We start from the raw sequence: 12342 nt of genomic DNA on the forward strand, positions 1-12342 counted from the left end.
GTACCTATATATAAAGGAGGAAATAAAGAAGAACCTACCAACTATAGACCAGTCTCTCTAACAAGTACAATAGCAAAAATATGTGAAAGAATTATCAAAAGTAGATGGGTAAAATACTTGGAAAAAAACAACGTACTAAATCCAAGGCAATTTGGATTCAGACAAGGACGATCATGCGTCACCAATTTAATATGTTTCTATTCAAGGCTAATAGATATAATACAAGAAAGAGATGGATGGGCTGATTGTGCATTTCTAGACCTAAAAAAAGCTTTTGACAAAGTACCACATAAGAAGTTGCTTAAGAAATTAGAATATGAAGGAGGAATACAAGGTAAATTGCTAAATTGGATGGAAGACTTTTTGCAAGAAAGAAAAATGCGAGTAGTGATAAGAGATCAGCACTCAAAATGGAATGAAGTAATAAGCGGTGTCCCGCAGGGAACAGTTCTGGCCCCAATAATGTTTGCTATATATATTAATGATATGGATGAAGGAATTGAAAGCTATATGAGCTTCTTTGCAGATGATGCAAAATTACTGAAAAGAGTGAAAACTGAAGAAGATTGTGAATCACTACAGAGAGATCTAAATAAAGTACAAGAATGGAGTAGGAAGTGGGAGATGGAGTTCAATACAAAAAAGTGTAGTATAATGGAATTTGGAAAAAGCAAAAACAGAATAACAGGATCATATAATTTGGGAGAAGAAGGAATAAAAAGAGTAGAAAATGAGAGGGACCTGGGAGTCATTGTTATGAATAATATATCACCTGAGAAACATATAAATAAGATTTTTGGAGAAACTTATAATTTAATAAGAACAATCAAAGTGGCATTTACATACCTGGATGAAGAAATGGTGAGGAAAATCCTAGTCACCCTGATAAGACCAAGATTGGAATATGCAGCAACGATATGGTCACCAAGTACAAAAAAATGTATAAAAAAACTTGAAAGAATACAAAGAGCAATTACTAAACTGGCACCAACACTCTCAAAACTATCATATGAAGAGAGACTACAAAAACTTAAACTACAGACACTAGAGCAAAGAAGAGAGAGAGGAGATTTGATAGCTATTTACAGAATCATGAAAGGCATAGAAATTACTGATAGAGAGAATCTGATAAAATGGGATGACAGAAATACAAGAGGACACGGAAAGAAAATAAAAAAAGACAACTATAGAAGAGATTTGAAAAAGAACAGCTTTCCTCACAGAGCAATAGACAGTTGGAACAAGTTAGATGAGAAAGTGGTGTGTGCAAAAACAATACATGAATTTAAAAATAGTTTAGATAAAATGAGATATGAAGACGGGACCTCACGAGCATAGCTCCCCTTCCCGTAAAATACAACTAGGTAAATACAACTAGGTAAATACACACACACACACACACTTCAGTGAACGGACGGCGTAGAGGACGTTCTGAAGAAAAAGTGAAAAATAGAGGATTCCAAAGCAAAGGAAGTACCTATTGTATTTGCAGGGTGGGGGGAAATTGCTCGTGGGGTAGTGGGAAAGTAGGGAAAGAGGAGAAGGGGAGGGATTGCTGAGGGAAATGGAAAGAAATGAGGAAGGAGAAGACTTGGCCCAGGCAGACAGACGAAATGTAAACATAAAAAAAAGGCCCCCCGACCAGCTGAGTGACGACGAAATGTCTAATAAAAATGTAAAGATCAGAAACATAGATAAGAGCAGTACAATGGAAGGTGAGGATGATAATTTCAAAGGATTTAATGAAAGGGCGGCGGATACCAACCTCCCCCGACTGACAAAACTGGAGGAAAAACTTCAACAAATGTCTGACAACTGGGAAGTTAAGTTTGGCAAGATGACAAAAATTGCCGAGAGGTTTGAAAAATTGGAAGAACTAGAGAAGGCGAACAAAAACTTAACTGATGAAATAGAAGACCTAAAAAGACAGTTAAGAGAAGTAAAGGTGGAGAATGAGGAATTGAAGAGGAATAGTAAAGAAAACAGAGAGGCCATAACTAAAGAAGCTAAGAATTGGAAAGCAACCCAAGAAGACAATAAGTTTCATTCACTGACATAGTCAAACAGCAATTGAAAGAACATACTGAAGACTCGGTTATTAAAGTGATGAGACAAAAGGAGAATATAGTAAGAGATTTAGCAGACAAGAAGAAATGTATAATTATATTAGGAATGGAAGAAAAACACAACCCAGATAGAACCACAAGAATCAAAGAGGAAAATGAAAAAGTAAGCCAATTACTAGAATCAGTTCAGGAAGATGAACCAGAAATTATGAAGTAAATCGAAGAGAAATTTAGACTCGGAAAGTATAGCACAGATAAGACCAGACCAATTAAGATTAAATTCAAGTCACAAACGACGGCAGAGAATATCTTATCCAAAACAGGGAAACTAGCAACAAGTGAACAATATAAAAAGGTATGGATAAAAAGGGAAATGAATAAAGAGGAAAGAGAGGAAGAAAAACAGAAAAGACTTGAAGCTAAGGAAAAAAACGAGAAAAGAACGGAGTCAGAAAAAGAGAGATTCTATTGGAGAGTAGTGAATATGAAACTAAAGAAAGTCGACATACAAGAGAAAAACAAAAGGGAAACAGAGAACACAATGGAAGTGGCAGAAAACTAAGAGTGTCTTACACAAATATAGATGGATTAATAATAGGATTGAATGAGCTGAATGATTATTTGAAGGAAAAAGAACCAGACATAATGGGAATTGTAGAAACAAAATTAAAAGGTCCACTGCCACCCAACAGTGTAGGACATGATGCATATAATTATTGGATTAGAAACAGAGTGAAAAAGGAAGGGGGTGGAGTTATGTTCCTGACTAAGAAGGATATAAACGTGAATGTCACATATGGAAAGAATACAGTAGAGATGATAATGATGGAAGTAGAAGACAGAGATAAGAAGAGCAGAAAGTTTGTGATAAATTATGTGCCCCCGAAAACAGCCTCATGGGAAGAGAGTGAACATAAAAGTATGTTAGAGGACACAAAGATAGCATTAAACAAGATAATGGAAGAGGGAGGAAGAATAGTTATGATGGGCAACTTTAATTGCAAAGAAATTTGCTGGGAAGAAATGACAGTAAAGGGTGGAGACGGCTCATGGGGAAATGCTCTATTTGAGATGGTTACTGACCATACAATGACACAATGGATACAGGAGAACACTAGGTATAGAAATGAAGAAGAGCCATCGAGACTAGACCTAATAATTACATCTGAACCTAGAATAGTGGACAAAATTGAATATAAAACACCAATATTGTGACCACATATTGATTGAACTGGAACTTAATGAAGAAAAATATATGAAAAGAAATGAACAATATAGAAAAGGAAGAATGATGTATGAAAAAACAAACTTTGATAAAATAAGAGAATTCTTTCAAAAGGAAAACTGGGAAGAAATATACAAAGAAGAAACAACAGTAGAAGAGAAATGGAATATTTTGACAAAAATAAAAAAAAAGGAGTGGAAAAGTATGTCCCAAGACAAAAACAAGAAAAAGAATATGTAAAATGCTGGTACAACAAAAGTTGTAGGGAGTTAAAAGACAAAAGAGACAAAGCCTGGACCAGATGGAAAAAAGACAGAAGACCTGAAAAATGGAAAATATATACCTGTTATAGAAATGAATATGTACAAACGTGCAGAGAGGAAAAGAGAAAATATGAAAAAGATGTCATAGAAAAGTGTAAAGATCAACCAAAACTATTCTACAGATTTGTAAACAATAAACTGAAAAACAAACAAGACTTGGAGAAATTAAGACGAGGGAGTTGAATACACTGAGGAAATGGAAATGGCAGAAATTATGAACAAACATTTTAAATCGGTGTTTACAAGGGAGAACATACAACAATACAAGAAAGAGATGGATGGGCGGACTGTGCATTTCTAGACCTAAAGAAAGCTTTTGACAAAGTACCACATAAGAAGTTGCTTAAGAAATTAGAAACTGAAGGAGGAATACAGGGCAAACTACTAAATTGGATGGAAGACTTTTTGAAAGAAAGAAAAATGAGAGTGATAAGAGACCAGTACTCAAAATGGGATGAAGTAATAAGCGGTGTTCTGCAGGGAACAGTTCTGGCCCCAATAATGTTTGCTATATATATTAATGATAAGGATGAAGGAATTGAAAGCTATATGAGCTTCTTTGCAGATGATGCAAAACTACTGAAAAGAGTGAAAACTGAAGAAGATTGTGAATCACTACAGAGAGATCTAAATAAAGTACAGGAATGGAGTAGGAAGTGGGAGATGGAGTTCAATACAAAAAAGTGTAGTATAATGGAATTTGGAAAAAGCAAAAACAGAATAACAGGAGCATATAAATTGGGAGAAGAAGGAATAAAAAAAGTAGAAAATTAGAAGGACCTGGGAGTCATTGTTATGAATAATATGTCACCTGAGAAACATATAAATAAGATTTTTGGAGAAACTTATAATTTAATAAGAACAATCAAAGTTGCATTTACATACCTGGATGAAGAAATGGTGAAGAAAATCCTAATCACCCTGATAAGACCAAGATTGGAATATGCAGCAACGATATGGTCACCAAGTACAAAAAAATGTATAAAAAAACTTGAAAGAATACAAAGAGCAATTACAAAATTGGCACCAACACTCTCAAAACTATCATATGAAGAGAGACTACAAAAACTTGAACTACAGACACTAGAGCAAAGAAGAGAGAGAGGAGATTTGATAGCTATTTACAGAATCATGAAAGGCATAGAAATTACTGATAGAGAGAATCTGATAAAATGGGATGACAGAAATACAAGAGGACACAGAAAGAAAATAAAAAAAGACAGCTATAGAAGAGATTTGAAAAAGAACAGCTTTCCTCACAGAGTAATAGACAGTTGGAACAAGTTAGATGAGAAAGTGGTGTGTGCAAAAACAATACATGAATTTAAAAATAGTTTAGATAAAATGAGATATGAAGACGGGACCCCACGAGCATAGCTCCCCTTCCCGTAAAATACAACTAGGTAAATACACACACACACTGTCTCTCTCATGCACAGTAGTGAAGGACTGGATATATGCTGGATGAGAGGAAGTTACTAGTGGTGTCCCATAGGGATCAGTGTTAGCACCAGTAATGCTGTCAGTCTCTATACTTTAGTTGCAAGGCTAGGAACCAGTTTGGTCACCACTATTTGTATTCTTTCAGTCATATTTATATCTTTTACCTTATCTGGAGACCACACCATGGCTGCATATTCCAGTCTAGGAGAGATCAGGCATTTTATAAATATTTTCATCAACAGTATGGTTGCGTGTGTGTATTTACATGTGTATTTACCTAGTTGTATTTTGCAGGAGGAGAGCTATGCTTGTAGTGACCTGCTGTTGTATCTTTCTGCATCCAGTTTTTTTCTTAAAGTCATGTATAGTTTTAGCACTGGGTGTTTCCTCTTTCAGTTTGTTCCAGATATCTATTACTCTGTGTGGAAATCTGTTCTTTTTCAGATCTCTTCTGTAACTGTCTTAAGTTTCTTTTCGTGTCCTCTTGTAGCTCTTCTGTCCCATTTTAGTAGGTCATCCCTATCCAGAATTTCCATCCCTTTCATAATTCTATAAATGGTTATTGAATCACCTCTTTCTTTTCTTTGTTCTAGGGCTGGTAAATTTAGTTTGTCCAATTTTTGTTTGTCAAATTGCAAATTGTTAGTGCCATCTTTGTCATTGCTCTTTGAATTCTTTCTAGTTTCTTAATGTTTTTTTGTTTTGTTTTTGTACTAGGTGGACAGGATGTAGGGATGACCTGTCATCCAGGAGGTGCCAAGATGAGAGGGAGGGAGAAGGGTGGAGGGTAGTGGAATATGTAGGGGGTGGAATGGGTAGGAATGGTTTCTATGCCTTTTCTTTTTGGCTACCCCCCGTGTAAAGGGGGAAAAGAGCCTTTGGTATGCAGGTGCCCATGTATGCAGGTGCTCATATAGACGATGCATATTCCAATTTTGGTCTTATCAGTGTAACTAGTATTTTCTTTGCCATTTCTTTAACCATGTAGTCAAATGCCACTTTCATTGATCTTAAGTTAAAAGTTCCTGCGACTAATTTGTTGACATGTTTGTCTGGTGTCATATCATTTGAGATAGTTACTCCTAGATCCCTTTCTGAGTTTACTTTTTTACTTTGTACCAATTTTATATTGACTTGAGAGTCTATTTTTGCTTGTTCCAAATTCCATTACACTGCATTTTTCAATGTTAAAATTCACTTCACTCTTTTGACTCCCATTTCCATGTACTTATTCTCTTTAATAGTTTCGCATCATCTGCAAAGAAGTTTATATAACATTCCATGTCTTCATCCATGTCATTTATATAAATAGCAAACATTATAGGAGCCAATACAGAGCTTTGGGGGACTCCGCTTATCATATCTTCCCAATTTGAGTTCTTGTCTCTAAGTACCACCTTCATTTTTCTTCCACTCAAGAAATTTTTAACACATTCCAATAATTTTCCTTGTATTCCACCTATTGTTTCAATTTTTCTTAGTAGCTTTTTATGTGGTACTTTGTCCAAAGCCTTTTGTAAGTCCAAGAAAGCACAATCTGCCCATCCATCTCTTTCTTGTATTATTTCTATTAATCTTGAGTAAAAGCATATTAAGTTTGTAGTACATGATCTTCCACTTCTAGATTCAAATTGTTTATTGTTCTCTTCCTAGTGTTTAATCCATTTATTTTTAATAACTTTTTTGCATATTTTTGCAGTTGTGCTTGTAAGGGATACCAGTCTATAATTTGTTGGATTTTCTTTGTCTCCTCTTTTATATATTGGTACTATATTTTCAATTTTCCAATCTTGTGGTACTTTTCCTTCTTTGTGTGAGAAGTCAATTATCTTGTGTATTTTGTCTGTAAGTTCATCTATACATTCTTTCAATATCCAGTTTGCTATTCCATCAGGCCCATATGACTTTCTGTGTATGTGTACATGCATGTGTTAATTTATGAGTGGAAAACAGAAGTGGTTTATTATAGCATAAATGGTGAATCTTAAGGTTTCTAGTAGAAATACTTTCATGACTGACACTGAAAAATTAAAAGTATACTTCTAAGATTCTATGGTATTTCTACCTGTGTAATGGACATGTCTGGCATTGGCAGTGTGCTATAATGAACTACTGTCAAAGTAGAGAGGAGGAGGGAGGGAGGAAGGGAGAGGGGGAATCCTGAATTACAAAAACCATACAGGCAATATGGTCAGCCACTCTGACTCATCTGAAATTGAGTATGCAGTATGTATACAAATTACCAGTGTTAGTTCTCTATTTCAGGGTGTTTTTGATTTATCCAAACCACACCTATAATTGGAATGATGCCAGGTACCCTGAATAACCACAGTGTGTTCATATATATATATATGATAGTTATTGCACAAATACTGTAATTTCAACCTTTCTGAACTTTCGTCAAGGAGTATAACTATACTGTCTTGGCAGTTGTTCATCTGGAGGACTCCAAAACTGGTGACTGTGCAACATTAGCAACAATCCAAGAAAGGCAGGGATTTTGCTGATGGGGCCACATAACTGTTGGGGCTTGTCTTAATCCCTCTTTTACTAATCTTAAAATAAGAGAAATAGGACTCAATTACAGTTGTTTAAATCTGCTCAAGTCTTGCTACTTTTCCACTGATGAGAATTTGTTAAAGGTTGGGTGGCACCTTTGTGTGCAAAGTTTAACATAAAATGGGTTGGGTGATAGTGCACTTTAATGTTTACTGTTTTACTGTGGCAGGATACATTGTAGGTTTTGTTCATTCTGATACCAGAGGATTTTATTCTGCTGAGGGCTGGATTCTGGACTGAGTAAGAGCGGATCTTGAACATTTGAGGCACCATGCAGGACAGGGTCCATCCATCAACCGAATGAAAATGTCTGTCATTAACCACAGCAAAATCTCCAGTGTATGCAATTGTGATGGGGGTAAAGTATGTGTAATTCCAGGATAATTCACATACTTCTTGTTTTAACCAAAATCATAATTCAGTGGGGTCAGATTAGCTTGTAACGATGTTGATTATTATTGTAGTTACTTTCATGTATTTCACAAAGCTGCCGTGGCTCTGTCCATAGGCCATACCGAGTCTATTTCCTTTTGGTGAAAATAATAACTTTATTAAAGCGACTAACTTGTTCACTGAATGCTGGGTGCTTTTCTGTTCTACCACTGCTACATTTGTGTCACTAATTCTCTAACTTTCAGGGATTTAACTGATGCCTAACCCTTTTGTTTTTGCTTTTTTATAATAACATAGTGTGTATATCATATATGTTATTTCCTTTCAAATTATTTTGATATATTCTTTATAAAAGCTTAAACATTACTTTTCATTTTCAATTTTTCCTTACACTGTCATTCCATAATGTATCTGTTGTAGTTGTGATGAGTTATGATTTTTCTAGCCGATGAGTAATATTTTGTTTTTATCATTATCTCAGATTCAAGAGTGGGATTCGCCCCCCCATGCAGGTGCCGGACAGCTCATTCAGTTACCCCAAACCTCGCGGCCTCGTCCCAAAGTAGGAGACGATTCAGGTGAGGTAATTACTCCAAAATGTTCTCCCACCAGTGACAGTGGAGATGAGTCACTGCCTATAAAGGATACTCATATTGTTAGACATAATTGGGTTGACAGGAAGAATGGCAGGTTTCTCCATGACTCACAGTGTGGAGCATTTGGTGTGCGAAGGAGTTGTTATCACTACAAACCTCAAGTCAAACGTTGTTGCTGGAAGAAGCGCCATCATCTGATTAGTGGTGGTGGCAGTAGATCTTTAGAGAGGCTGGAAAGCAGTATTGGTTCAAACTCGGGAAGAATTTGGACTTGCTGCTTTCCATGTGTGAGAAGTCTTCAGTCTTGCTCTGTTTCTTCCTCATACCTACCACTTTATGCCAACAAACACATTGCAAAAAATGCAAGTAAGAGGCTTCTGCTGCTGCTGGCAAACCAAAAGGGAAAGATCGGAGGAAGCTTCCTGGGGCACTGCAGTACTGTCCTACAAAAGAAATTAGTGGAATGGCGGCCAAATATGCAGCCATGCCTCTATGAGAGAATACTGTGGAGAATATCTCGGAGAAATTTGACAAGGATATGGAATGTACTCTCCGATGATAGTGAGGCCTTGACTCAAGCTACCCCGATCTTCTTGTCCCTCCAACGCTATCCTAACCGATCCCCCAGTCAAATGGTATACTCCCAAAGTCGTGACAGTTATGGAGTCACAGAAATGGAGAGGGAAGATCTTATTATGGCAATTAGCATTTGTTGTGTTGCAGTATTTCTGTACAGAATAATATCTGCTTTTGCAGGCTTTCTATCAGTACTGAATATTTTCAGCTAGAAAAGGTTTGTTAAAACTGAACAGAAAAATGTTAATTTTCTCACAGTAATATGATGATACCAAGCAGCTGCTTTGGTAACCATATTAGAAGTCTAGCACTCACTGCATTCCTACGAGAAGGGGCCAATCAATGTGTATGTCCAGTACTTGATTACCTTGGTTCCTTAACAAAAGAAGCAAATAGCACCGACTGCACTGATTAGAGCAACCAAAGCAACAGCAGCAGCATTTAGTAGTGAACAAGATATTGTTCTCAGTGTTATATAATTTTAACTTTAGGGTTCTGGCTGATTAATGTAGATGTTTAAGGTTATTTTTATGCCAAATATTTTTAAGCTGTAAGGCCTAATCCCACCTTGTCAAGAAAATGGAGCCGAATAGTTTGCTTTGTGTGTTCAGCATTCTCAGTTCCAATTTAATCAGTGAGGAAATGCAAAGTATTTATTCACTTCAAAGAGAAGAGGAAACTATGATACATTGGTTAGTAATATTGGTGCTTTAAAGGAAATTGTAAAACAAAAACTAAAATTTGATTCTCCACAACAGGGAAAATAATTAATGGTTCAGGTGTGGGAGGTTTAAGCAATGTATAAATTGTGGAAATACACTTGTGGAACATAATCATTAATAAGTATTTTGTAATTATTAATCAAAATGCAGTGGAAAAAGTAAAGAATTGTGAGAATCTTCAAAGCTGAAAAGGAAACAGATTCTTCAGTTCAGATATATGCACTGATATTGAAGCCTGTAAGTAAAAAAGAAATATAATTTGTGTATTATATGGAATTTGAAATGAAATTCAGATACTTATCAGTTTTGAAAAACAAACAAACAAACAAACAAGTGAAATCACTTGTGGATTGCATTGTCGTTAGTAGAGCACTTAAGGTCACAGACTACTAAGTCAAATGATAAATAATTAATTAAGAGTTAAGGGCAGCAAGATTGACACCAATCTTGTCCTCTAGGCAACCTAATTGGGCAATTATCAAGATTCTTGGATTTTGGCTTCAAAATTAAATTGTTTTATTTCTTCTTCCTCTTGGGACTGTTTATACTTTATTTCCATGCTTTCTGCATGCTAGCTTGTGTTGTTCATGACTGAATTAATTTTTGCTATGCCTTGCCATCAGCTCATACCAAAAATTTTATTTTTTCTGCTTTAATAATCTGGCATTGTGTACTTGTTAATATTGTTTATGTTGATATTTAGTTATATTAACATTAGTACAGGCTTTGTCAAGTGTAAAGTAAAGGGAAACTTGCTTCCATTTCATTAGAAAATGTGACTAAATGCACAAGTTAAGCTGATTTTTTTTCCATTTGTATTTTTCTGTTGTGTACTTTAAGTACCTTTCTTATTTGGCTAGCTATACATTTGAAAACATTATCTCTTCCATGTGTTCACATTACTATAATGAACATTTTGTATTTTTGTATTCTTTGTTTACCCCAGTTTTATCCATGAATGTTTGAGTTCTAATGCTTTGTTTCATGATATTGGTTAAAATATACTGTATGGCAGGGCTGACCAACCTTTTGTGAGATATGATCTACTTTTTCTACAGTTACCCTGATGCCTACCAGCCTAACACAGAAATAGTCTAGCTATATGAATAAATGTATGTTGTTCAGACATGTCCATCATGATAAATATAAATATAACTTATTCACAGAAGAAAAGAGAAATACAGTGATCCAAGTATCATGAGTACCTGTATATGCTATTGCAGCTATTTGCATGACAGCTTCTGAAGGACAAATTATTAACAGGTATAATAATGTGATTGACTTAAAACAGGCTTGGGATTGACTGGTTGGCCACCCCTGCTGTATAGTGATGGCTTGTGTTTATTTTTTTATTATTATTATATCTTTCATTTTTATCATTGTTATTTCTAATGGTAGCTTTGTTTTGGCAGGAAAGGTCATATTTTTTGGAGACAGCATATCTAGTCATTGGTTGGTAATCAGTTATGTCACTGAACAGCATTTGTTTCAATAATTGTAATTCATAATTATTTAGTATATTTTCTTGAAGTGATTTGTTGATTCCTGACCTGTCCTGTGTGTATGTGTGTGCATATATATATATATATATATATATATATATATATATATATATATATATATATATATATATATATATATATTATATATATATATACACACATGTTCATTCAAATGGTTTCTTATAATAATGTCATATCAGTTTGTTGTACAGTATTGCACAAGCAAGTAACTTTTGTATCACTTTTCTTGGCCAATGGCATGTGATATTATTTTGAAAAAAATGCTTAAGAAGGCCAAGTAAAACTGTTGCTTATTCATCTTGCATACAGCTCTGGCTATGTATACCTAGTGTCAAGCTTCCATATGGATTTTTTATCCATCTAGCCCTTTTATCTTCTCTATCACCTCCACTTTGCTGAAGAGTCTTAGGTTGATATTTGCATGTAAATATATTTTTAGTGAGGTTTGCAATGTTTGTGTTGAGAGTCTGCGATAACTGACTTGAGTTGTTGTAGTGATGGGGTTGCCCGGCTGATTGACATCACTAATCACAACACAAAAAGAAAAAGAAAAAAAGAGGAATTTATTGACATGCCCAAATAATAAGAAGCAGAACATATTGAACTGCTATGCTGTTGTGTAGATGTGTGTGTATGTGTAGTTGGTTGAAATAGCACCTCACTCCACACATGTACACACACACATTCACAAACAGATAAATATACAGATATGTAAACACAAATACACATACATAGTAAATACAGTTATTTGGATACACACATGCATGCACACACATACACATGCTCACTTTGTTGTAAGGAGCTATGTAGATGAATAAAGAAAATGTTCACTAGACTAGTGTGTGCATATATAGCTATATTGTATATAAAGTTTGACTAGTTGATGATGTAGTTCACAGAAATAATGTTCTCCATA

At 35.1% G+C, this 12342-nt stretch overlaps 1 protein-coding gene across 4 annotated transcripts in view; it reads left to right on the forward strand.

Annotated features, from left to right (window-relative positions):
• Positions 1-11527, forward strand: part of LOC143039938 (kinesin-like protein KIF3B) — a 70637-nt gene extending 59110 nt beyond the window's left edge. Inside the window, exon 17 of one of the 4 annotated variants that reach the window (XM_076210389.1) lies at positions 8491-11527. In XM_076210389.1, coding sequence (XP_076066504.1) covers positions 8491-9393 — 903 coding nt within the window. In that variant the 3' untranslated portion in view covers positions 9394-11527. Of the gene's footprint in view, positions 1-7487; positions 7549-8490 lie in introns of those variants that run through there. The other 3 variants (XM_076210390.1, XM_076210392.1, XM_076210391.1) reach the window with 3 other exon arrangements.
• Positions 11528-12342: the final 815 nt, after the last annotated feature.

The sequence above is a fragment of the Oratosquilla oratoria genome, chromosome 27 (genome assembly GCF_046742065.1).
Source record: "Oratosquilla oratoria isolate Oo_2021 chromosome 27, ASM4674206v1, whole genome shotgun sequence".
Classification (NCBI taxonomy): Eukaryota; Metazoa; Arthropoda; class Malacostraca; order Stomatopoda; family Squillidae; genus Oratosquilla; species Oratosquilla oratoria.